The following is a 22,042-nucleotide window of genomic DNA, read 5'->3' on the forward strand; positions in this document are numbered from 1 at the left end:
CTCCCCCGTTGTTATTCCCACCCCTCTCCCCTGCAGGGATCGGAATCCACCCAAATTTGGGAATCCCGGAGCCTTTTCCGTGCCCTGGGGCCAAACCCGGGAGTGCCAAAGGACAAAACTCCACCTGGAAATGCAGGACAAGCCCTCGGGGTTAATTGGGGCGTTAATTACACCCCACTAATTAACACACCCAGCTCCGAATCATCCCAGGAGTGCCGATCCTATCCTCTGGAAAATTCCCAGCTCTCCAAGCAGAGGTGGGAAAAGGGATTAAATTCTTTTTTTTTTTGGTGTGTCCTGAGCTGCAAACCAGGGAAATCCAGGTGATTAACGAACTTTATTAACAATGGGAGCTCATTAAGTTGCCATGACGACAACAGAAGGAGTCAACAAACACGGAGACACTTCCAGAGGGAGCAGGATTTCCCTGGATTTGGGATTTACAGAGCCAATCCCAGGTTTTCTGAGCAATTTTAAGGGGAACAGAGGTGGCTGTGTCACAACCAGGATTTGGGAAAAGCCCCCGTCCCCCTCCGGAAAAAAACTGGGATAAAAGCACAGGAAAACCGCTCTGGGAACAAGGAAAAAAAAATTCCTGCTAAATGTGGGAAAAAACCCCAATCTGGCATTCCAGAGTGGGGAAAAACTGGGAAGAGAGGATGGGAATGCCCAAGGGGAGGGGCTGGGGGGAAAGCTGGGATGGGGAGTGGGAACTTCTTATCCAGGAGAATTCCTAGCGGAACTGGAGGGGGCTGATGCGCAGCCCCAGCACGTCCTTCCCGATCTCCGTCACCTGCAGGGACAAAGTGAGGATTTAGGGGTGAAAATTTGGGATTTAGGGGTGAAAATTCAGGATTTAGCAGTGAAAAGTTTGGGATTTAGGGGTTGGGTTTGTGGTTGTCACTCCTGAGCCTGTGCGGGGAGCTCTGGGAAGGGTCTGGGAGTGTCTCTGAGATCCCACTAGGGGATTTGGGTGGGAATTTGAGGGATTTGCATGGAAATTTGAGGGGATATTTAAGATATTTCCACAGATATTTAAGATATTTCCATGGATGTGTAGGATTCCCCCTCAGCCTCCTCCAGACCAACCAGGCCCAACTCCCACAGGCCTCCCTTGTGGAAGAAACAATCCAGAGCTCAAATCCTCCCTCAGAGGAGAGATTTTTGGGAATATTTAAGATATTTCCACAAATATTTTAGATATTTCCATGGATATTGGAGATATTTCCACAAATGGATAAGTTTCCCCCTCAGCCTCCTCCAGACCAACCAGGCCCAACTCCCACAGGCCTCTCTTGTGGGAGAAACACTCCAGAGCTCAAATTCCCCCTCAGAGGAGAGATTTTTGGAGATATTTCCATGGATATTTGAGGCATTTCCATGGATATTGAAGATATTTCCACGGATGGATAAGATTCCCCCTCAGCCTGCTCCAGACCAACCAGGCCCAACTCCCACAGGCCTGGGGTCTCTCCCACAGGCCGCCCTTGTGGGAGAGACCCAAACCCCCTCCGGAAGCACAAAATGTCCCCCCTAAGGACAGCGCTGAGCCCTCAAACCACCTCCAAACCCCAAACTTTCCCAGCCCACAGCTCAGTGGGACACAATTCCCACGGAACCAGCGGAGTCCCCTCACCGTGGTGACGCGGCAGATCTGTCCCCGGAACTCGGGGCTGTAGCAGGCCCCGCTGAGGGGACACTTCTCCACGGCTTTGCCGCGGTAGATGGGGCGGTAGGAGGCGGCGCAGATGTCGAAGGGGTTGTGCTGGTCGTAGTTGAGCTGGTGGCTGTCGATGGGGTTCTTCTCGCACGCCGCCAGGATCTTCCGCGTCTGGGAACGGCAGCGCCGTGAGCACGGGGAAGGGGGACACCCCAAAATGGCTCACAGCGGGGCCTTGGGGACAGGGACACCCCAAAATGGCTCACAGCGGGGGTGTGGGGACAGGGACACCCCAAAATGGCTCACAGCAGGGCCTTGGGGACAGGGACACCCCAAAATGGCTCACAGCAGGGGTGTGGGGACTGGGACACCCCAAAATGGCTCACAGCGGGGGTGTGGGGACAGGGACACCCCAAAATGGCTCACAGCGGGGGTTTGGGGACTGCAACACCCCAAAATGGCTCACAGCGGGGGTTTGGGGACTGGGACACCCCAAAATGGCTCACAGCAGGGGTGTGGGGACAGGGACACCCCAAAATGGCTCACAGCAGGGCCTTGGGGACAGGGACACCCCAAAATGGCTCACAGCGGGGGTGTGGGGACAGGGACACCCCAAAAATGGTATCACAGGAAGGGTTCCACACCTGAGGGCCTCAGCTCAGGTTTGGGGACAGGGACACCCCAAAATGGCTCACAGGGGGGGTCTGGGGATAAAATGGTGTTTCCCAACTTGAGGGCCTCATCGGAGGACCTCACCTTGAGTTTGGGGACAGGGCCATTGGGGACATTTGGGGACAGGGCCACTGAGCCCTCACCTGCTGGGTTTAGGGACAGGGCCATTTGGGGTCTCACCTGCTGGGTTTGGGGACAGGGCCACTGGGGACAGGGCCATTTGGGGTCTCACCTGCTGGGTTTGGGGACGGGGCCATTGGGGACAGGGCCCTTTGGGGTCTCACCTGCTGGGCCACCTCGGGCTTGGGGCCGAGCTCGAGCAGGCGCCGGGCGAAGGTGGCGGCGCTTTTGAAGTTCTTGAGCTTGAAGAAGAGGTTGAGGGCGGTGCGGAGCACCAGGATCATGTGCACGGGCTGCAGGTTGGAGTGCGTGAAGTAGGCGGCCATCTGCCAGGGAAAGCAAGGGTTAAAATCCTTGGAAATAATGGGAATTATGACCAGGAATCCCTCTTTTCCCTGTTGTGTTTGTGTTGAAGGCAGAATTCCAAATTTCCAGTGAGGTTTTTACCACCTCAGGAATCTCAGATTTCCTCCTCAGGAATTGCGTGTTTTCCCCCTCAGAAATTCTCACATTTCACCCTCAGGAATTCCCTCCTTTTCCCCCCTCAGAAATCTTGCACTTCCCCCTCAGGAATTCCCACATTTCCCCCTCGTGAATTCTGTATTTTCCCCTCAGTAATTCCCTCATTTCCTCCCTCAGGAATTCCTACATTTCCTTCCTCAGGAATTCCGTGTTTTCCCCCTCAGAAATTCCCACATTTCCCCCTCAGGAATTCCTTCATTTCTCCCTCCAGATTTCCTTCATTTCCCCCTCGGGAATTCCCACATTTCCCCCCTCAGGAATCCTGCACTTCCCCCTCAGGAATTCCATGTTTTTCAGGAATTCCCTCATTTTCCCCTCAGTAATTCCGTGTTTTTCCCTCAGGAATTCCTTGTTTTTCCCCTCAGGCCTCCCTCACCTCACAGATCCTCTTCTGCTGCTCCAGCGTCTCCTTGGGCAGCTTCTTCCTCTCGATCTCCATGGACAACCCCACGATGTATTCCCGGCATATGGCGACCAGCTGCTGGGCCTTTGGGACAAAACCGGGGATCAAACCCTTCCCTGGGGATACCCCGGGATCGGGATGGGGAATCCCCACATTTTCCCCCTCAGGAATCCCCACGTTTTCCCCTTAAGAAATCCCACATTTCCCCCCTCATGAATTCCGTGTTTTCCACGGCAGGAATTCCCACATTTGCCCCTCATGAATTCCAACTTTTCCCTTCACGAATTCCCACATTTCCCCCCTCACGAATTCCCACCTTTTCCCCTCAGCAATCCCACATTTCCCCTCAGGAATTCCAACTTTTCCCCTGACATTTCCCCCCTCACGAATTCCCACCTTTTCCCCTCAGGAATTCCACATTTCCCCCCTCACGAATTCCATGTTTTTCAGGGCAGGATTCCAACATTTCCCCCTCAGGAATCCCCACCTTTTCCTCTCAGGAATCCCCACATTTCCCCCTCACAAATTCCCACATTTTCCCCCTCAGGAATTCCATGTTTTTCAGGGCAGGATCCCCACATTTTCCCCTCACAAATTCCCACATTTTCCCCCTCAGAAATCCCCACATTTTCCCCTTATGAAATCCCTCATTTTCCCCACAGGAATTTCAACTTTTCCCCTCACGAATTCCCACATTTTCCCCTCACGAATTCCCACATTTCCCCCTCAGGAATCCCCACATTTTCCCCTTAAGAAATCCCTCATTTTCCCCTCAGGAATTTCAACTTTTCCCCTCACGAATTCCCACCTTTTCCCCTCAGGAATTCCACATTTCCCCCCTCAGGAACTGCATGTTTTTCAGGGCAGGATCCCCACATTTTCCCCTCACAAATCCCACATTTCCCCCCTCAGGAATTCCCACCTTTCCCCCCTCACAAATTCCCACATTTTCCCCCTCAGAAATCCCCACATTTCCCCCTCAGGAATCCCCACATTTCCCCTCACGAATTCCCACCTTTCCCCCTCAGGAATTTCAACTTTTCCCCTCACGAATTCCCACCTTTCCCCCCTCAGGAATTCCCACCTTTCCCCCCTCACGAATTCCCACATCTCCCCCCTCAGGAATTCCCACATCTCCCCCCTCAGGAATCCCACCGGGACGCAGCCCCCCCGACCTCGGCGATCTCCTGCTTGTTGTCCACCACCAGCAGGGGGACGCTGAGCAGGATCAGCCGGAATTTCTCCACGGCCTCCTCGAACTTGCCGGCCGTGGTCAGCTGGTAGCAGAGCTGCAGCCGCTGGATCAGGTCGTTCAGCTTCAGCCCCACGGCCGGCAGCCCGTTCTTCAGCCCGGCCTCCTTCCTGGCACCCCGGGAAAGTTCCGGATTTAGGGATGAGGGCAGCGAGGGCCGTGTGGGCCCGGTGAGGGCGGGATGGAATTCCCGGAGCGGCCCAGGAATTCCTGCGAATTCCCTCCAGGGATGGGAATGCACCTCACTGAGTCCCTTCCAATGCTTTCCCCATGGAAAAATTCCCTCAAATATCCAACCTAAACCTGTCCTGGTGCTTTTCCACGGAAATGGAATTTTCCAATGCTTTCCCATGGAAAAATTCCCCCAAATACCCAACCTAAACCTGTCCTGGAGCAACCTGAGGAGTTCTCTCTCATTCTGTCCCAATTCCCTGGGATCAGATCCCAAATCCCCCTGGCAGATCCCTAATTCCCCCTGGATCCCCCTTTTCTCCAGGCTGAGCCACCTCCAGCTCCCTCAGGATTCTCCATTCCCTGGACAATTCCCAGCCCCTCATTCCATGAGGATCCAGCCTTGGCCATTCCCTGGATTTTGCCCCGAGCTCAGCCCCAAACCCATCTCTGCCCCCACACAATTCCCAGCTCTCCCCACAAACCGGGAATTCCGCCTCCTCCCCATCTCTGGCGCTGCCCAAGGAATTCCTGGAATTCTGAGCGTCCAGCTCGGACTGGCTGACCTCATTCCCAACCTCATAAATCCGGGATTTCTCCGCAGGAAAACCCCTGGAAGGTGGGAAAGGCGCGTCCCGGTGCTCACCAGTTGCGGTGTGGGAATCCGTACATGGCGGGGAGGCTGGGAAGAGCCTGGAATGTCGTCCGGCCTCGGGAGAAGGTCTGCAGGAAGAGCTGCTTGTAGGGCCCGAAGTTGGTGACTCCCACCTGGTCATGGAGCAGCTGAGGGGGAAAAAAAATAAAAAATCATGGATTGGGTCAGGAAAACCTGGATCAGGCAGCGCCGAGGCCTCGCTCTGGGTCACATCCCCAGGAGAGCGGGGATGGAATATTCCCAGATGGATGCAAAGGGAGGAATCGGGTGGAGCAGGCAAAGTAAGGGGGGAAAAGAGGCGTTTTTCCATAAAAAATTCCATGGAAAACTCACCCTCATGGCTGTCTCGAAGGATCCTGCCAGGATGTGATCCACGGGGAGCTGGGAATTGTTGCACCACACCTGGGAAAGAGGGAAGGGAAGGGAATCCAGGTGGGATTGGGATGGGCAGAGCTCCCACAATGGGCTCACAAATCCCAAAAAAAAAAAACCAAAAAAGAAGGGGAAAAGGAGGGAATTCCTGGTTTTCCAAGGAAATCCAGGATTTTACCTGGGCTGGGCTGGTGCCTTTGGTGGGGGGCACGAAGAATCCGTCCTCAGCCGTTCCTGCAGGGCCGGCGGGGACATCCTGAGGGAAAATCCCGGAATTCCAGCTGAAATCCGACCCGGATGATCCCACAGAACATTCCCTGCTTCCCGAATTCCCGAGGAATCGGCACTGGGACGCGCCAGGATTCCCCTACCAGCTCGGGGGGAAGATCCAAATCTTCTTCCACCTCCCATCCTCCTCCTTCCTCCTGCCCTTTTCCCGTTCCTTCCTCTCCGAATCCTTCCCCGGCATCCACGAATCCATCTGCAGGGAGCAGGGAATGTCAGCGGGGGTCCCACGGGCGGGGGGAATGGCGTTTTCCCATACAAAATTCCAGGATTTCCCCACCTTCATCCAGCTGCAGCTCGGCATCCTCGCCCCAGCCCTCGGTGCCCACCGTGTCTATGTCAATGTCGGCAGCCAGGGCTCCTCCTTTCCCTAAAAAAAACAGGGAAAGACCCTTGGAAAATAATTCCATCTGGGGAAAACCCCACCCTGACGTTGTGCTGTCGCACCTCGGGCTGGGATTTTGCGGAATTTTGGGATTTATGAGAGTGGGGGAGAGCTCCAGGATCATGGGGCTCATCCCCAGCTGGACACCCACTCTGAATTCCAGGAATTCCAATCCCAGACCTGATCCCACTCCCAGGGTTAAATCCCAGACCTGATCCCATTCCCAGGGATCAATCCCAGTCCTGATCCCATTCCTAGGGGTCAATCCCAGTCCTGATCCCATTCTCAGGGGTCAATCCCAGCCCTGATCCCATTCCCGCCCCCTCCCACCCCCCTGGCCTCACCCCCCACACCCTTCCCCAGTTTTCCAGCCCCTTTTCCCCCATCCCCAGAACATTCCCTGGGTCTGTCTGGACCACAGGACCCTCCCAGCGCTGATCCCAAATCCCGGCAATGCCGGCAATGCCGACCTTTCCCGGCGATGGAGCCCTCGAAGAAGCCCTTGGACACGGTCAGCAGGGGCCAGTTGGTGTCCAGGGGCAGCACCGGGGCCGGCGGCTGCAGCAGCCGCGCCTCGGGATCCACGGCCGGGATCTGGGACACGCCGGGAAAACGTCGGGATGCGCCGGGAAAACCCCGTCCTCTGGGGTCCCGGGAAGGAGCTGCCCTTCCATTGTCACCTCCTTCCCGAATTCCTGGAGTTTTCCAGGAGTTCATCCATCCCCACCATTCCCTCCTTCCCAAATTCCAGGCGTTTTCCTCACTAGATCCCATTGTCCCCTTCCCAAATTCCCAGAGTTTCCCAGGAGCCCCCATGCCTTCCCTCCCTCCCAAATTCCCAGAGTTTTCCCGGTTTTCTCACCGTCTCCTTCTCGGGATCGAAGGATTCCCGCAGGCTCTCGGCCTCCTCGTCCAGCCCGTGCGTGGCGGCCGTCAGGAACGCCAGGGACTCTGGAAAAAACGGGAATGGCCACGGGAATAACGGGAAACACCGGGAATGGCCATGGGAATGATGGGAAATACTGGGAACGGCCATTGGAATAACAGGAATAGTGGGAATAGCCATTGGAATAATGGGAATAACCACTGGAATAACGGAAGTGCTGGGGGATCCAAGAGCCTTTCCTGAGCTCCCAGGGCAGAATTCCCACTGGGAAGGAGTCCCCGTGCCTGGAATTCCCGGGATTCCCTTTGGGAATGACTCACTCTGGCCGCAGTTCCGCAGGATCCGCACCCTCTCGGCCACGTCCCCCAGGTACAGCGCGTTCTGGTAGTGCCCGCTCATGTCCTTCCGGATCTCCGCTGGAAAAACGGGAAAACTGGGAATCAGCCGCCATTCCCAGCCCCGGGAAAACCGGGAATCAGCGGCCATGCCCAGCTCCGGGAAAACCGGGAATCAGCCGCCGTGCTCAGCCCTGGGAAAACCGGGAATCAGCGGCCATTCCCGGCCCAGGAAAACCGGGAATCAGCCGCCATTCCCGGCCCCGGGAAAACCGGGAATCAGCCGCTGTGCTCATCCCCAGGGAAATCGGGAATCAGCGGCCATTCCCGGCCCAGGAAAACCGGGAATCAGCGGCCATTCCCAGCCCTGGGAAAACCGGGAATCAGCAGCCATTCCTGGCCCTGGGAAAACCGGGAATCAGCCGCCATTCCCAGCCCTGGGAAAACCGGGAATCAGCAGCCATTCCTGGCCCTGGGAAAACCGGGAATCAGCAGCCATTCCCAGCCCTGGGAAACCGGGAATCAGCGGCCGTGCTCAGCCCCAGGAAAACCGGGAATCAGCGGCCATTCCCGGCCCTGGGAAAACCGGGAATCAGCCGCCATTCCCGCCGGGAAAACCGGGAATCAGCCGCCATTCCCGGCCCCGGGAAAACCGGGAATCAGCCGCTGTGCTCAGCCCCAGGGAAATCGGGAATCAGCGGCCATTCCCGGCCCAGGAAAACCGGGAATCAGCGGCCATTCCCGGCCCTGGGAAAACCGGGAATCAGCCGCCATTCCCGCCGGGAAAACCGGGAATCAGCCGCCATTCCCAGCCCCGGGAAAACCGGGAATCAGCGGCCATTCCCAGCCCCAGGAAACCGGGAATCAGCCGCCATTCCCAGCCCCGTGAAAACCGGGAATCAGCGGCCATTCCCAGCCCCGGGAAAACCAGGAATCAGCCACCGTGCTCAGCCCCAGGAAAACCGGGAATCAGCGGCCATTCCCAGCCCAGGAAAACCGGGAATCAGCGGCCATTCCCGCCGGGAAAACCGGGACTCAGCGGCCATTCCTGGCCCCAGGAAACCGGGACTCAGCGGCCATTCCCACCGGGAATGCCGGCACTCACCGATCTTCATCATCTTGCGGAGCTTCTCCAGGTTGCCGGTGATGAGGTAGAGGAAGGAGAGGCGGTCGAAGTTCTTGGTGCGCTGGTAGCACATCTCCACCACCTGGTGGTTGCCCTGCAGCAGAGCCACCTCGCCCAGCTTCTCCCAGCAGCCCTTGTCGTCCAGGGCCTTGGCTGCCTCCAGGGCGATCTGTGCCAGGGAATTCCGGGGTCAGAGGGGTCGGGAATGGGGTCAGAGGGGTCGGGAATGGGGTCAGGGGGGTCGGGAATGGGGTCAGGGGGGTCGGGAATGGGGACCGGGAGCAGGGATTGCAGCAGAGCCTCCTCCCCCAGCAGCCCTTGTCGTCCAGGGCCTTGGCTGCCTCCAGGGCGATCTGTGCCAGGGAATTCCGGGGTCAGAGGGGTCGGGAATGGGGTCAGAGGGATCGGGAATGGGGTCAGAGGGGTCGGGAATGGGGTCAGGGGGGTCGGGAATGGGGATCGAGAGCAGGGATTGCAGCAGAGCCTCCTCCCCCGGCAGCCCTTGTCGTCCAGAGCCTTGGCTGCCTCCAGGGCGATCTGTGCCAGGGAATTCCGGGGTCAGAGGGGTCGGGAATGGGGTCAGAGGGATCAGAAGTGGGGTTGGAGGGATTGGGAATGGGGAATGGAAGCTGGGATTCTGGAATTCTGGGATGGCGGCAGAGCCACCTCCCCCAGCAGCCTTTGTCATCCAGGGCCTTGGCTGCTTCCAGGGCGATCTGTGCCAGGGAATGTCCCTAAAACGTCCCAAAACATCCAAACCCAAACTTCCCAGAATGCCCCAAAACATCTCAGAACAGCTGAAAGCATCCCAAGACATCCCAAAATCCCCTGGAATCTCCTGAGGCAGCGCCATGCCCACATCACCTCCACGCTGCCGCACTCCAGGGCCAGGCTGAAGCGCGTTTTTCCCAAAACATCCCCAAACATCCCAAAACATCCCAGAATGTCCCAGAATGTCCCAGAATGCCCCCATGCCCGCGTCACCTCGATGTTGCCGCACTCCAGGGCCAGGCTGAAGCGCGTTTTCTCGTCCTTGACGAAGTGCAGGGCCACCTCGGGGTACCCCTTGCGCTGCAGGTACGCGATGATCGACTGCCCCACCAGCTTGGCGTTCCGCACCATGTGCAGCACCTGCGGGTGGCCCCAGATCCCGGGGAAAAGCTCTTCCCAAAATCCCTGGGAAAGGCTCCTCCCAAAATGCCTTGGGAAAGGCTCTTCCCAAAATGCCTTGGGAAAGGCTCTTCCCAAAATCCCTCAAGAAAGGCTCTTCCTATCCTCGGGAAAGGCTTTGCCAGCCCCCCATCCCCAAATGCTCCAGGCCCAAATTCAAAATCCTCAGGAAATCCTCCACTTTTCCCCCATTCCCAATCCCATTTTCCCCCACTTTTCCTCATTCCCAGATTTATTCCCTGACCTCATCATACTTCCTCTGTTGCTGAGGGCGAGTCTGAAGCAGAACTCGGTGGGGCTGATGCTGAGCACGCGGGGCTCTCCTCCATTTTCCCACCATTCCCAACCCCACTTTTCCCCCATTCCCAACCCCACTTTTCCCCCATTCCCAATCCCATCCTTCCCCCATTCCCAATCCCACTTTCCCTGACTTTTCCTCATTCCCAGATTTATTCCCTGACCTCATCATACTTCCTCTGCTGCTGAGGGCGAGTTTGAAGCAGAACTCAGTGGGGCCGATGCTGAGCACTCGAGGCTCACCTGCATTTTCCCACCATTTCCAACCCCACTTTCCCACCATTCCCAATCCCCCTTTCCCCATTCCCGGGTTCATTTCCTGACCTCGTCGTACTTCCTGTTGATGAGGGCGAGTTTGAAGCGGAACTCGGTGGGGTCGATGGTGAGCACGCGGGGCCGGCACTCCCGGTCCAGGCAGTACACGTTGTTGCCCTTCACCCGCGTCACGTAGATGGGCAGGTCCAGCGTGCGGATGATCCCGTGATCCCTGCACCGGGGGGGGACATTCCCAGTGAGAATTCCCAGTGAGAATTCCTGGTGAGAATTCCCGGCCATCCCGGGGAATTCTGGGGGTACATTCCCAGTGAGAATTCCCAGTGAGAATTCAAAGTGAGAATTCCCAGCCATCCCGGGGAATTCTGGGGGACATTCCCGGTGAGAATTCCTGCCCATCCTGGGGAATTCCCAGCCATCCCGGGGAATTCTGGGGGACATTCCCGGTGAGAATTCCTGCCCATCCTGGGGAATTCCCAGCCATCCCGGGGAATTCTCAGCCATCCCAGGGAATTCTGGGGGGACATTCCCAGTGAGAAATCTCAGCCATCCCAGGGAATTCTGGGGGTACATTCCCAGAGAGAAATCTCAGCCATCCCAGGGAATTCTGGGGGTACATTCCCGGTGAGAATTCCCAGCCCATCCCAGGGAATTCTCGGCCATCCCGGGGAGTTCTGGGAGGACACTCCCAGTGAGAATTCCCAGCCACCACAGGGAACTTCTGATGAGCTCCCAGAGAACTCCAGACCATCCCAAGGAATTCCCGGCGATCCCAGGGAATTCCTGACCATCCTGGAGAATTCCTGACCGTCCCTGGGAGAATTCCCAGCCATCTCAGTGAGCTCCTGACCATCCCAGGGAGAATTCCCAGCCATCCCAGGGAGAATTCCCGGCCATCCCAGGGAGAATTCCCGTCCATCCCAAGGAATTCCCGTCCATCCCAGGGAGAATTCCCGGCCCGGGGGCGGCTGACCCCGAGGTGACGGCGTATTTGATGTGGTTGCTGGTGGTGTAGATGAAGACGCCGCTCTCGTCCCAGGCGCCGCTCTTGACCCGGATGTTCTCGTGGATCTGGCACAGCGACTCCAGCTTCCGGTTACAGATCAGGATGGCTGCGGACCGAGGGAACGGCGGGAATGACGGGAACGGCGGGAATGACGGGAATGGCGGGAACGAGGGAACGGCGGGAACGAGGGAACGGCGGGAATGACGGGAACGGCGGGAATGACGGGAACGGCGGGAACGAGGGAACGGCGGGAACGAGGGAACGGCGGGACCGAGGGAACGGCGGGAATGACGGGAACGGCGGGAATGACGGGAACGGCGGGAACGAGGGAACGGCGGGAATGACGGGAACGGCGGGAATGACGGGAACGGCGGGAACGAGGGAACGGCGGGAATGACGGGAACGGCGGGAACGAGGGAACGGTGGGAATGACGGGAACGGCGGGACCGAGGGAACGGTGGGAATGACGGGAACGGCGGGAACGAGGGAACGGTGGGAATGACGGGAACGGCGGGACCGAGGGAACGGTGGGAATGACGGGAACGGCGGGAATGACGGGAACGGCGGGAATGACGGGAGCGGCGGGAACGAGGGAACGGTGGGAATGACGGGAACAAGGGAACGACGGGAATGACGGGAATGGGGATCGGGATGGGAACGGGGATGGGGACAGGAATTGGGATGGGGATTGGAGATCAGGAGGGGAACAGGAATAACAGGGATTGTGGGAATGGGGATAATGGGAATTACAGGAATGGGAATGAGAACGGGGACTGGGATGGGGATGGGGACAGGAATTGGGATGGGGATTGGAGATCAGGAGGGGAATGGGAACAACAGGGATTGTGGGAATGGGGATAATGGGAATTACAGGAATGGGAATGAGAAGGGAGATCAGGATGGGGATGGGGATGGGAGCAGGAATGGGGATTAGGATGGGAATTGGGATAATGGGGATGGGGGATGGGAATGGGGATCAGGATGGGAATGGGAATAACAGGGATTGTGGGAATTATGGGAAAGGGGATAACAGGCATGACAGGAATGGGAATGATAAGGGAGATCAGGATGGGAATGGGGATGGGAGCAGGAATGGGGATCAGGATGGGAATTGGGATAATGGGGATGGGAATGGGAGATGAGAAGGGAGATCAGGATGGGAATGGGAATAACAGGGGTTGTGGGAATTATGGGAATGGGGATAATGGGAATAATGGGAATTACAGGAATGGGAATGAGAAGGGAGATCAGGATGGGGATGGGGGATGGGAATGGGGATCAGGATGGGGATGGGGGATGGGAATGGGGATCAGGATGGGAACGGGGATTATGGGGATTGCAGGAATTATGGGAATGGGAATTGCAGGAATGGGAATGAGAACAGGGATCAGGACGGGAATGGGGATGGGATTAGAGATGGGAATGGGGATCAGGATGGGAATAGGAGCAGGGATTGTGGGAATTATGGGATTGGGGATGGGAATAATGGGAACGGGATGGGAATGAGAACAGGGATCAGGATGGGAAGGGGGATTTTCCCCCGGAGCTCACCGTGCTTGGCCAGCAGAGCCACGTGGGACATGTCAGCCGACCAGATCACGTACTTCACCTTGGAGATCTTCACCGAGGCCAAAGTCCTGGAAAAATCCCAGACCCGGGATCAGGGAATGGCTCAAAATCCAGCCCCAGAACCTCCGGGATCCCAAAAACCCCCAGCAGATCCCTTCTCCAGCCCTTCCCAGCTTGCCACAGGAACAAGCAGGATTTGGGGTGGGAAAAGAGGGATTTAGGGTAAAAAAGGGGGATTTAGGGGGAAAAAACCCAAGGATTTAGGGGGGAAAAAACCCAAGGATTTAGGGGGAAAACCACGCAGGATTTAGGGTGAAAAAAGCAGCATTTGGAGCAGAAAAATCAGGTTTTAGGTGCGGAATTCCCGGAAAATTCCTGGAAAATTCCTGGAAAATTCCTGGAAAATTCCCAGGAAATTCCCGGAAGATGCCCACCTTTTCTGCTGGACGTCGAAGAGGGTGATGGAGTCGGAGTCCCTGAGGAGCAGGTTCCCGGTGCCCGCGTAGAAAATCTCGTCGCAGTTGGGAACCGGAACCTTCTTGGTGATCTCGTTCTTCAGGTTCTTGATCAGGATCTGCCCCCGGGAAGAGAATTCCCAGATTTGGGGGGGAATTCCCGGATTTTGGGGGTTTTTAGGGAAAGCAGGGAAGGTTTTGTGCCCTTTGGGCTGAAGCAGAGTTGGGTTTTTCCAGGATTTTCCCCTTTTTTTGAGGGAGCACCAAGAGCTGGGTTGGGAATCGGGGTTTTCCCAGAATTCCAGGATTTTGGAGGTTGGAAAAGCCCTCCAGGAGCACCAAACCCAGCCCAAATCCTGGGAATCCCTTGGACCCCTCCAGGGATGGGGATCCAGCCCTCCCTGAGCCCCTCCCGACGCTTCCCAACCCTTTTTCCATGGAAACATCATCCCAGATTTCCAGCCCTGGCACAGCTCGAGGCCGTTCCCTCTTGTCCTGCCCCATTCCCTGGGATCAGATCCCAAACCCCCCTGGGATCAGATCCCAAATCCCCCCTGGATCAGATCCCAAATCCCTCCTGGATCAGATCCCAAACCCCCCCTGGATCAGATCCCAAATCCCCCTGGATCCCCTTTTCTCCAGCCTGAGCCCCCTCAGCTCCCTCAGGATTTTCCAGACCCTTTTCCAGTTGCTCCAGCCCCATTCCTGGTTTTCCCAGCCCTTTTTTTGGGATCAGCCCCCCCCGGATCCCATCCCCTTATCCCGATTTCCCGGTTTTTCCCGGGATCTCACCGAGTGCATCCTGTCCAGGACGGCGAATCGGTTCCGCGCCACCCACACGGCCGTGAGCCCCGAGGAGCGCTTCCCCTCCGGAGCTGAGAGCCCAAAAAAACCGGGATCAACCCGGGATCCGGACGGGATCAACCCGGGAATCCGGGCGGGATCAACCCGGGAATCCACACGGGATCAACCCGGGAATCCGCACGGGATCAACCCGGGATCCGGCCGGGATCAACCCGGGATTAACCCAGAATCTGAGCAGGATCAACCCAGGATAAACCCGGGATAAACCTGGGATAAACCCTAGAATCCAGCCAGGATCAACCCGGGATTAACCCTGGAATCCAGCTGGGATCAACCTGGGAATCCATCCCTCAGGATGGGATTGGGATGGGATTGATGGGAGGGGATTGATGGGATGGGATGGGATTCACACGACAAGATTTGAAGGATGGGATGGATGGGATTTATGGGATGGGATCCATGGGGTTTATGGGATCAGTGGGATTTATGGGATTGGGATGGATCCATGGGGTTTATGGGATCAGTGGGATTTATGGGATGGGATCCAGGGGGTTTATGGGATCAGTGGGATGTATGGGATGGGATCCATGGGGTTTATGGGATCAGTGGGATTCAGGGATTGGCATCCATGGGATTGATGGGATGGGGTTCAGAGGTTGGGATGGGATCCAGATTCCTCCCAGACTCACATCCCAGAATCCTGGAATTTCTGGGATCAGGAGGGCCCCTGACTCTCCTCCCACTCCCTGGGACCGTGCCCCCATCCCAGGCTGCTCCAGCCTCTGATTTCCCATAAAAATCCACAATTTTCGGCCAGAAAAGGCCCTGACAATCCCCAAAATGTGGAACTCGAGGGGTTTTCACCCCAAGAATGTGGGATTCAAGGGATTTTCCCAAAACCTCAGGGATCTGAGGGTTTTGTCCCCAAACCCTCCCTGAGGCCGGGCCCTTCTCCCTCCTCTGGCAGCGGAATTTTCCCTTTTCCCTCTTTTTTTTGGGACCCAGCTGCTCCTCCATCAAACCCAGGGACTTGATTGATCTTCCCAATATCCCAGCTGGAAAAACTTCCCAAAAAAACGATTTTTTTTTTTTTTTCCCCCCCGTTCTTTCCCTCCAAATCCACCCCAGCAGGGAAATATTCCCTGCTCCAAACGCTCCGGAATCCATAAATCCCTGGAAAAGGCCCCGAATCCATCAGGGCTGCCTGGCAGGGGGAGCAGCTGGGATTTAAAACCAGGACAAAAAACCAATAATTTGGGAGTTTTCATCCCATCAAATCAAGGCTTGGAATCGTAAATTCCTCCCTAAAAAAAAAAAAAATCCCAAGGAATTTGCCAGGAAGGGAAAACAAAATAATTCCTGGAATTGTCACTTTGAAAGGGATTTTTTGGTGGATGAAACATCCCAAAAATCCGCCTGAGATCCATCAGCTTTGGACAGAGCCAGGAAATCTCCAGCTGGGAGGAAAATTTGGGAAGGGAAAGGAGAATTCCTGATAAAATATGGATGGGGGGCTGGAAAAGTTTGAATTTTTCAAGGGAAAGCTGCCAAAAATCCGGGGGAAAAAACTAAAATTTGGGGAGAAATGAAGGGGAAACCAGAGGGGGGGATGGGGAGGGGAATTGTTGGGAATTTTGGGAGCTCAGGCCACACCCACCGTCGGGATTTTGGGAATCTGCATCCTTGGGAATGGTGTACAGGTCGTAGGTGCTGTTCTCCAGGTTGCTGGCTCGCTGTGGGATAAAAATGGGGCATTTTTGGGATTCTCCCCCAAAACATCCGTGGGTGAGGGATTTTCCAAAGAAACCTGGGGAATTTAAGGGATTTTTCCCAAAAAAAAACCTGCGGAATTTAAGGGGTTTTTTTCCCCAGAAAAAGGAGGAATTTAAGAGGCTTTTTCCTCAGGAAAATGAGGAATTTAAGGGATTTTCCCATTTTAAAAAATGTGGGATTTGAAAAGTTCCTCCCCACCCTAAAAAAGTGGAATTTGAGGGATTGGGATTTCCCCCCCAAAACATTCAGGGATTTGAGGGACTTTCCCCCAAAAATTCAGGGATTTGAGAGACTTTTCCCCAGAAAATTCAGGGATTTGAGAGACTTTTCCCCCAAAATTCAGGGATTTGAGAGACTTTTCCCCAGAAAATTCAGGGATTTGAGAGACTTTCCCCCCAAAATTCAGGGATTTGAGGGACTTTTCCCCTCCCAAAAAAAGTGGAATTTGAGGGATTTCCTCCCTAAAAAAACCAACAATTCAAGGGATTTTTCTGTCCCAAAAAAGTGGAATTTGAGGGGTTTTTCAGCGGAATGAAGGGGGACTGGAGGGGTTTTTCCCAGAGTTGGGGATTTGGGGGATTTTTCCCCAAAACCTCCAGGATTTTGGGACTCACGGTGCAGAGCAGCACGGCGTTCTCAGCTGGGTTGTAGCTCATGCTGAACACCGGGAACTTGGAGCCGCTGGAAAGGGAAAAATGGGGAAAAAATGGGAAAAAATGGGATTTTGGGAAGCCTGGGGTTCTTTGGGATGGATTTGGGGGATTTTGGGAAGCCTGGGGTTCTTTGGGATGGATTTTGGGGAATTTGGGAAGCCTGGGGTTCTTTGGGATGGATTTGGGGGATTTTGGGAAGCCTGGGGTTCTTTGGGATGGATTTGGGGGATTTTGGGAAGCCTGGGGTTCTTTGGGATGGATTTGGGGAACTCCAGGATGAGTTTTCAGGACGGATTTTGGGACGGAGTTTAGAAATTTTTGGGATGGGGTTTGGGGATTCTTGGATCTTGGGTGGATTTCAGGAGGAATTTCAGGAATTTTGGGGTGGAATTTGGGGTGGAAATTGGAGTGGATTTCAGGGAGTTTGGGATGGATTTTGGAGTGCAGCTTGGTATGGATTTTGGGGTGGATTTCAGGGATTTTGGGGTGGAGTTTGGGATGGATTTTGGGATGGATTTCAGGATGGATTTCGGGGATTTTGGGATGGATTTCAGGATGGATTTCGGGGATTCTGGGATGGATTTCAGGGTGGATTTTGGAGTGGATTTCGGGCTGGATTTTGGGGGGGATTTCAGGAATTTTGGGGTGGATTTCAGGATGGATTTCGGGCTGGATTTCAGGGATTCAGGGATGGATTTCAGGGTGGATTTCAGGGATTCTGGGATGGATTTCGGGCTGGATTTCGGGCTGGATTTCAGGGATTCAGGGATGGATTTCAGGGTGGATTTCAGGGATTCTGGGATGGATTTCAGGCTGGATTTTGGGGTGGATTTCAGGGTGGATTTCAGGGATTCAGGGATGGATTTCAGGATGGATTTCAGGATGGATTTCGGGCTGGATTTCGGGCTGGATTTCAGGGTGGATTTCAGGGATTTTGGGATGGATTTCAGGGATTTCGGGGTGGATTTCGGGGGTGGATTTCGGGGTGGATTTCAGGATGGATTTCAGGGATTCAGGGATGGATTTCAGGATGGATTTCGGGCTGGATTTCAGGGATTCAGGGATGGATTTCAGGATGGATTTCGGGGTGGATTTCGGGCTGGATTTCAGGGATTCAGGGATGGATTTCAGGATGGATTTCGGGGTGGATTTCAGGATTCAGGGCTGCTGGGAGGGCCGTGCCTGCGGAGCTGCATCACGGCCACGTCGCGGGAGCTGCCGAAGTCGAGCTGCCGCAGGAAGCGATCCTTGACGTAGAACAGAGAGTTCCCGTGCACGGCCAGCGCCGGCCGCTCCCGCTCCAGCTTGAACACCAGCATGCCCCCGTCGTGCCCTGGGGGGAACGGTGGGAATTACACCCGGAATTACACCGGGAATACCGGGGGAAACACCTGGAATTACAGCCGGAGTTCTGGGGGAAAACACCGGGAATTTGGGACGGAAATGGGGGAGAGAAAGGGGAAAAGAACACCAGCGTGCCCCCGTCGTGCCCTGGGGGAACGTTGGGAATCACACCCGGAATTACACCGGGAATTACACTGGGAATACCGGGGAAAACACCCGGAATTACAGCTGGAGTTCTGGGGGAAACACCAGGAATTTGGGATGGAAATGGGGGAGAGAAAGGGGAAAAGAACACCAGCGTGCCCCCGTCATGCCCTGGGGGGAACGTTGGGAATTGCACCGGGAATTGCACCGGGAATACCGGGGGAAAACACCCGGAATTACAGCCGGAGTTCTGGGGGAAACACCGGGAATTTGGGATGGAAATGGGGGAGAGAAAGGGGAACGGGACACCAGCGTGCCCCCATCGTGCCCTGGGGGGAAACACCCGGAATCACACCCGGAATCACACTAGGAATTACACTGGGAATACCAGGGGAAAACACCCGGAATTACAGCCGGAATTACACTGGGAATTCCAGGGAAAAATACCCAGAATTACAGCCGGAGTTCTGGGGGAAAACACCAGGAATTTGGGATGGAAATGGGGGAGAGAAAGGGGAACAGGACACCAGCATGGCCTGGGGGAAACACCTGGAATTACATCAGTAATTACACCGGGAATTCCAAGGAAAAACACCGAGAATTACACTGGGAATTACACTGGGAATTCCAGGGAAAAACACCTGGAGTAACACCCAGAATTACAGCAGGAATTACAGCCAGAATGCCAGGAAAAACACCCGGAATTACAGCTGGAATTACACTGGGAATTCCAGGGAAAAACACCCAGAATTACACCGGGAATTCCAAGGAAAAACACCCAGAATTACACCCAGAATTACACTGGGAATTCCAGGAAAAAACACCTGGAATAACAGCCGGAATTACACCGGGAATTCCAGGGAAAAACACCTGGAATTACACCGGGAATTCCAGGGAAAACCACCCGGAATTACCCCAGGAATTACAGCCAGAATTCCAGGGAAAAACACCCAGAATTACACCGGGAATTTGGGATGGGAATGGGAGAGAAGAAGGGGAACTGAACACCAGCGTGCCACCGTCGTGCCCTGGGGAAAACCACCCAGAATTCCAGAAAAAACACCGGGGATTGCACCCGGAATTTGGGGTTCCTGGGGAAACGTGGAGATCCTGAGGGTATTTCAGGGTATCCCAGCTGGAATTTGGGGATTCCCAGCCGGAATTTTGGGACTACCAGCTGGAACTTTGGTGTTCCTGAGAGTATTTCAGGATTCACAGCCGGAATTTGGGGATTCCCAGATGGAATTTGGGGATTCCCAGCCGGAATTTGGGGATTCCCAGATGGAATTCGGGGATTCCCAGATAAAATTTGGGGATTCCCAGATGGAATTCGGGGATTCCCAGATGGAATTCCGGGACTCACCGGCAGCGAAGAGGTTGAGGTTGGGATGTGCCGCCAGCACCCAGAACCGGTCGTGGTCGCGCCGGAACGTTTGGACGCCGGTCCTGGGGGGGAAGTGGGGGAGAAAATCCTGGAATTCCGGGAATTCCCGAGATTCCCGAGGGTCTCTGCCGCCCCCTGGGGGGGCACTGACCGCTTGGACATGTCCCAGACCCGGATGCTCTTGTCCTCGGAGTTGCTGAGGATCAGCTCCTGGCGCGGGTGGAACACGGCGCACGAGACGTTGTTGTAGTGGCCCCGGCACGTGTCCACCTCCCAGGCCTTGGACTCTGTGGGGTTTGGGGGAAAATCCAGGGAAAACGGGAAAAACCAATCATGGAATGGGGAGAAACTGCAGGGGAAGGGGGAGGGGCCCCAAGAAAACGGGGAGAAACATCGGGGAAATGGGAAAATAGCAACGGAGAAAGGGAGAAACCAGCCGGGCACGTGGTCACCTGCCACAGCATGGGTTCTGTGGGATTTGGGGGGAAATCCAGGGAAAATGGGAAAAAATCCCAGAGAAATGGGAGAAACAGCAGGGGAATGGGGTGGGGCTCCAAGAAAATGGGGAGAAACATCAGGGAAATGGGAAAAAAGCAATGGAGAAAGGGAGAAACCAGCCTGGCACGTGGACACCTGCCACAGCTTGGACTCTGTGGGATTTGGGGTAAAATCCAGGGAAAACTGGAAAAACCAATCATGGAATGGGGAGAAACAGCAGGGGAAGGGGGAGGGGCCCGAAGGAAATGGGGAGAAACATCAGGGAAATGGGAAAAAAGCAACGGAGAAAGGGAGAAACCAGCCTGGCACGTGGTCACCTCCCATGGCTTGGGTTCTGTGGGATTTGGGGGGAAATCCAGGGAAAATGGGAAAAACCAATCATGGAATGGGGAAAACAGCAAGGAAGTGGGGAAAAACCGCCAGGAAAAAGGGAGGAACAGGGGAGAAAAATCAGGGAAATGGGAGGAATGGGGGTGATTCCCACTTTTCCCCACCCCCACCAGAATTCCCAGCCTTCTTCCCGGTTTTTTTCCCGTTTTTCCCTCACCGTTCATCCTCCAGATCTTCACCTGGCGGTCGTCGGCCCCGGACACGATCAGGGGCATGGAGGGGTGGAAGGCAGCCCAGTTCACCCCCCGGTCATGGCCCTGGAAAAGCGGGAATGAGGGAAAACCCAGGGGGAAATCCAGGAAACGGGGGGAAATCCAGGGAAAAAGGGACTGGAATGGGAAAAATCCGGGGAAAACCAGCCTGGAATGGGAAAAATCCGGGGAAAAAGGGACTGGAATGGGAAAAATCCGGGGAAAAAGGGACTGGAATGGGAAAAATCCGGGGGAAAAGGGACTGGAATGGGAAAAATCCAGGGAAAAAGGGACTGGAATGGGAAAAATCTGGGGGAAAAGGGACTGGAATGGGAAAAATCCAGGGAAAAAGGGACTGGAATGGGAAAAATCCGGGGAAAAAGGGACTGGAATGGGAAAAAATCCAGGGAAAAAGGGACTGGAATGAGAAAAATCCGGGGAAAAAAGGACTGGAATGGGAAAAATCCAGGGAAAAAGGGACTGGAATGGGAAAAATGTGGGGAAAAAGGGACTGGAATGGGAAAAATGCGGGGGGAAAGTGACTGGAATGGGAAAAATCCAGGGAAAAATGGACTGGAATGGGAAAAATCCGGAGAAAAAGGGACTGGAATGGGAAAAATCCGGGGAAAAAGGGACTGGAATGAGAAAAATCCGGGGAAAACCAGCCTGGAATGGGAAAAATCCGGGGAAAAAGGGACTGGAATGGGAAAAATCTGGGGGAAAAGGGACTGGAATGGGAAAAATCCAGGGAAAAAGGGACTGGAATGGGAAAAATCCAGGGAAAAATGGACTGGAATGGGAAAAATCCAGGGAAAAATGGACTGGAATGGGAAAAATCCAGGGAAAAATCCAGGGAAGGGGGGAAAAATCCAGGGAAAAAAGGGACGGGAATGGAAAAAATTCAGGGAAAAACCCAGGGAAGGCAGGAAAAATCCAGGGGAAAATCCAGGGAAAAATCCAGGGAAAAACCCAGGGAAAAGCAGCCTGGAACAGGGGAAGAACAGCAAGGAATGGGGAAAATCCAGGGAAAATGAGAGAAATGGGGGGAAAACCCCAGGAATGGGGGAAAATCCTTCTGGAATCCCTTTCCGGGACAGGGATTGGGGAGGGAGGGAATTCAGCTGAGCTGAGCTGAGCAATTCCAAACCATTCCCAGAGAATCTGGCAGATCTGGGAATATCCCGACCCAGAGCCACCCTGGCCCTTCCCAGAGGTCCTTCCCAGGGTTTCCTTCCCTTTTCCAGGAG

At 55.0% G+C, this 22,042-nt stretch overlaps 1 protein-coding gene across 4 annotated transcripts in view; it reads right to left on the reverse strand.

Annotated features, from left to right (window-relative positions):
* Positions 1-318: 318 nt before the first annotated feature.
* The window catches only part of COPA (COPI coat complex subunit alpha), a 29,806-nt gene continuing 8,082 nt past the window's right edge, over positions 319-22,042 (reverse strand). For all 4 annotated transcript variants that reach the window (XM_059870988.1, XM_059870991.1, XM_059870990.1 and 1 more), the window contains 26 exons: positions 20,762-20,861; positions 19,868-20,003; positions 19,696-19,778; positions 18,027-18,177; positions 16,806-16,872; positions 16,076-16,151; positions 14,407-14,489; positions 13,594-13,733; positions 13,142-13,227; positions 11,558-11,696; positions 10,636-10,798; positions 9,829-9,975; positions 8,824-9,013; positions 7,704-7,799; positions 7,360-7,448; positions 6,968-7,091; positions 6,393-6,482; positions 6,199-6,308; positions 6,006-6,083; positions 5,789-5,857; positions 5,447-5,583; positions 4,553-4,739; positions 3,351-3,461; positions 2,617-2,778; positions 1,637-1,831; positions 319-793 (listed from right to left, as the gene is read on the reverse strand). In XM_059870988.1, the coding sequence (XP_059726971.1) occupies positions 734-793; positions 1,637-1,831; positions 2,617-2,778; positions 3,351-3,461; positions 4,553-4,739; positions 5,447-5,583; positions 5,789-5,857; positions 6,006-6,083; positions 6,199-6,308; positions 6,393-6,482; positions 6,968-7,091; positions 7,360-7,448; positions 7,704-7,799; positions 8,824-9,013; positions 9,829-9,975; positions 10,636-10,798; positions 11,558-11,696; positions 13,142-13,227; positions 13,594-13,733; positions 14,407-14,489; positions 16,076-16,151; positions 16,806-16,872; positions 18,027-18,177; positions 19,696-19,778; positions 19,868-20,003; positions 20,762-20,861 (3,069 nt within the window). In that variant the 3' untranslated portion in view covers positions 319-733. The remainder of the gene's footprint in view (positions 794-1,636; positions 1,832-2,616; positions 2,779-3,350; positions 3,462-4,552; positions 4,740-5,446; positions 5,584-5,788; positions 5,858-6,005; positions 6,084-6,198; positions 6,309-6,392; positions 6,483-6,967; positions 7,092-7,359; positions 7,449-7,703; positions 7,800-8,823; positions 9,014-9,828; positions 9,976-10,635; positions 10,799-11,557; positions 11,697-13,141; positions 13,228-13,593; positions 13,734-14,406; positions 14,490-16,075; positions 16,152-16,805; positions 16,873-18,026; positions 18,178-19,695; positions 19,779-19,867; positions 20,004-20,761; positions 20,862-22,042) is intronic.

Source organism: Haemorhous mexicanus, chromosome 31 (genome assembly GCF_027477595.1).
Source record: "Haemorhous mexicanus isolate bHaeMex1 chromosome 31, bHaeMex1.pri, whole genome shotgun sequence".
In the NCBI taxonomy this organism is placed as follows: Eukaryota; Metazoa; Chordata; class Aves; order Passeriformes; family Fringillidae; genus Haemorhous; species Haemorhous mexicanus.